General features: G+C 50.3%; 1 protein-coding gene across 1 annotated transcript in view; it reads left to right on the plus strand.

The window, feature by feature from the left end:
* The first annotated feature begins 291 nt into the window (after positions 1-291).
* Positions 292-2,484, plus strand: part of Smpdl3b (sphingomyelin phosphodiesterase acid like 3B) — a 22,018-nt gene continuing 19,825 nt past the window's right edge. The window contains exon 1 of the mRNA XM_005353118.3: positions 292-511. Coding sequence (XP_005353175.1) covers positions 451-511 — 61 coding nt within the window. The 5' untranslated portion in view covers positions 292-450. The remainder of the gene's footprint in view (positions 512-2,484) is intronic.

A 2,484-nucleotide genomic window follows, 5' to 3' on the forward strand; every position in this document is an offset into this window, starting at 1 on the left:
GCTGTTCTTCAAGGAGAGGACAATGAGTCAGGGCAGATGGGACTTGCCATATCTTTTCTGGAGATTAAGGAGGCTACCTGAATGGAAATGCTTCCAATTCTACCAGATAATTTTAAGAGCAAATCGAAAATATCGTATCATTTTGCCCCCAGTACTTCTGTATTTCTCTCCAAAAGCCGGACACTCAAACGGAGCATCTTGCAACATAGATGTGGTTTCCACAGAGACGTATCGGCCCTCCCTCCAGGCCTAACTGGTACATCTCTCCTCCAATCAAGCTCCCGCCCTGCTGGGCAAACGAGGAAAAGCAAGAGCAGTCAGCCGCCTGGGATAACTTGGAACACAGGTAACAGCCAGACGGGAAGTTGTGCTCAGACACGTGGCTGGCCGCGAGTTGTTGGGAGCCTGCGGCGCGGACGCACCTGGAGCTGTAGTGGACCGGTCCGGAGGATGGCGCTTCTCCCGTGGCTGATACTCCTGGCCTCCTGGGGAGTAGCAGGGGCTGAACTAGGTAGGCTACGGGGAAAACCTGCTCTTTGTTTCCTACTAGGAACTGGGGGTGGGGTCTGGGCTGCTGGGAATGGCTCGTAGAACAAGGCCAAAAATGGTAAGGCAGCTTAGAGGTTAAAGTGAAGAGACTTAGGCAGCCGTCAAGGTTATCTTGTGGTGTTAGCTCAGCTGGTAGATAAGAGTTCAAGGGCAGACTAGGTTACTTGAAACACTGTTTCAAAGAGAGGAGGAAAGAAAAGAAAAAAAAATGCTCCTCGAGCCGTCGGACTTTAACCGGAGCAGCAGCCTGTCAGGGGCAGGATAGTGACACTGACTTTGCCAGTGGGGTGCTGACTTGGCTTAGGGTCTTTATGAGAGCCAGCCACTGAGAGGAAGCAGGTGGCTGGAAAGACTTAACTCCATCAGGACACTTCAGGTTAGAGGCTCCGGTGTAGCTCTGTGGTACAGTGATTGTCTGAATGACTAGGCAGTGCGCGGGCCATCCCTGGGACTCAGAGACACAAACGAAAACATTGGCTAAGGGCTGCTGAGATGGCTCAGCGGGCAGAGGTGCTTGCCAGCAAGATTGACAAACGGAGTTCAGTTCCCCAGACCCACATGGCTGGAGGAGAGGACCCTACTCCCAAAAGTTGTCTCCTGATCTCCGCACAAGTGTAGCGCTGTGCACCGGCCCAATAGATAAGCGTAAATAAAACATAAAAAATGAAAACACCGGCGGAAAGTCAGTCTCTGAACCCTGGGCGAATGTAGGGACCAGGAAGAAGACAGAAAAGGTCTTCGAGGAATAAACAGTCCCTCAGCTGTGAAGAAGCAACAGCCAGGGAGAAAGCCCAGCGTGAGCAAGAAAAATGCGTGCACACAGTATTCCAGGGTGACCCTAAAGGCTTCTGTTTTGTCTTGTTTTGAGGTGGGGTCTCACTGTGTCTCCCTAGCTGACCTGGAACTTGCCAGGTAGATCAGCCTGGCTTTGGACTTTATACTCCAAAGAGATCCACCTGCCTCTGTCTCGTGAGTGCTGGGATTAAAGCGTGTGCCGCCACGCCAGCTGAGAGTTCCGCTTGTTGCGTTACCGCTCGGAAACGGAGGCAGGCTGAGTAGGAAAGCAGTGCCAATCTGTGTTGAAGAAATGCAGTGGCTTTATGTGCATGAGTGTTGCTCGTGTGCATGGGTGTTGCTCGCATGCATGCCTGTGTACCACACGTGTGCCTCCCTGCTACCACCACCGTGTGGAGGCCAGAAGAGGGCATCAGATGAGCAACCCTGTCGGTGTTTGGAGTTACACCAGGGTCCTCTGTGAGAGCAACCAGGGTTCTTAACCACCGAGCCATCTCTCCAGTCCCTGAACACATGGTTTTTGTTTTGGTTCGCATAATACTTTCCCAACAACTTAGCTTGTGACGTGTTTTCATCCCCATTTTACACAGAAAAAAACAACGTCAGAGAAGTGACTACCCCAAGGTCACATGGCTAGTGAGTTTGGACACAAACCCAGGCTGTCCAGCTGTGTTTGATCTGTCTGTCTATCTATCTATCTATCTATCTATCTATCTATCTATCTATCTATCTATCTACTTTGAGACAGGGTTTCTCTATAACTTTGTAGGCTGATCTGGAACTTGCTCTGTAGATCAGGCTGGCCTCCAACTCATAGAGATCTGCCTGCCTCTGCCTCCCAAGTGCTAGGATTAAAGGTGTGTGCCACCCCCACCTGGCCCTGTGTTCTATTTATAATGTGAAGCTCTGCAGAAATAGCCCACTAAGGGGAAAAGGGCTAAAGTTTTGGCGTCTGTCTCCAGCAGGACTACATGGCTTCTCTCTGACTCCACCTCCTTTCTTCCAGCATTCTGTTTAGTTTTCATTCGCCTAACTCTGTTCCCCTATAGTTCTGCTATAGGCCCAAAACAGTTTCTTTATTAACCAATGGTATTCATGGCATACAGAGGGAAATCCAACATCACCTCCCTTTTTCTTTTC

This window comes from Microtus ochrogaster, chromosome 10 (assembly GCF_000317375.1).
Source record: "Microtus ochrogaster isolate Prairie Vole_2 chromosome 10, MicOch1.0, whole genome shotgun sequence".
NCBI lineage: Eukaryota > Metazoa > Chordata > Mammalia > Rodentia > Cricetidae > Microtus > Microtus ochrogaster.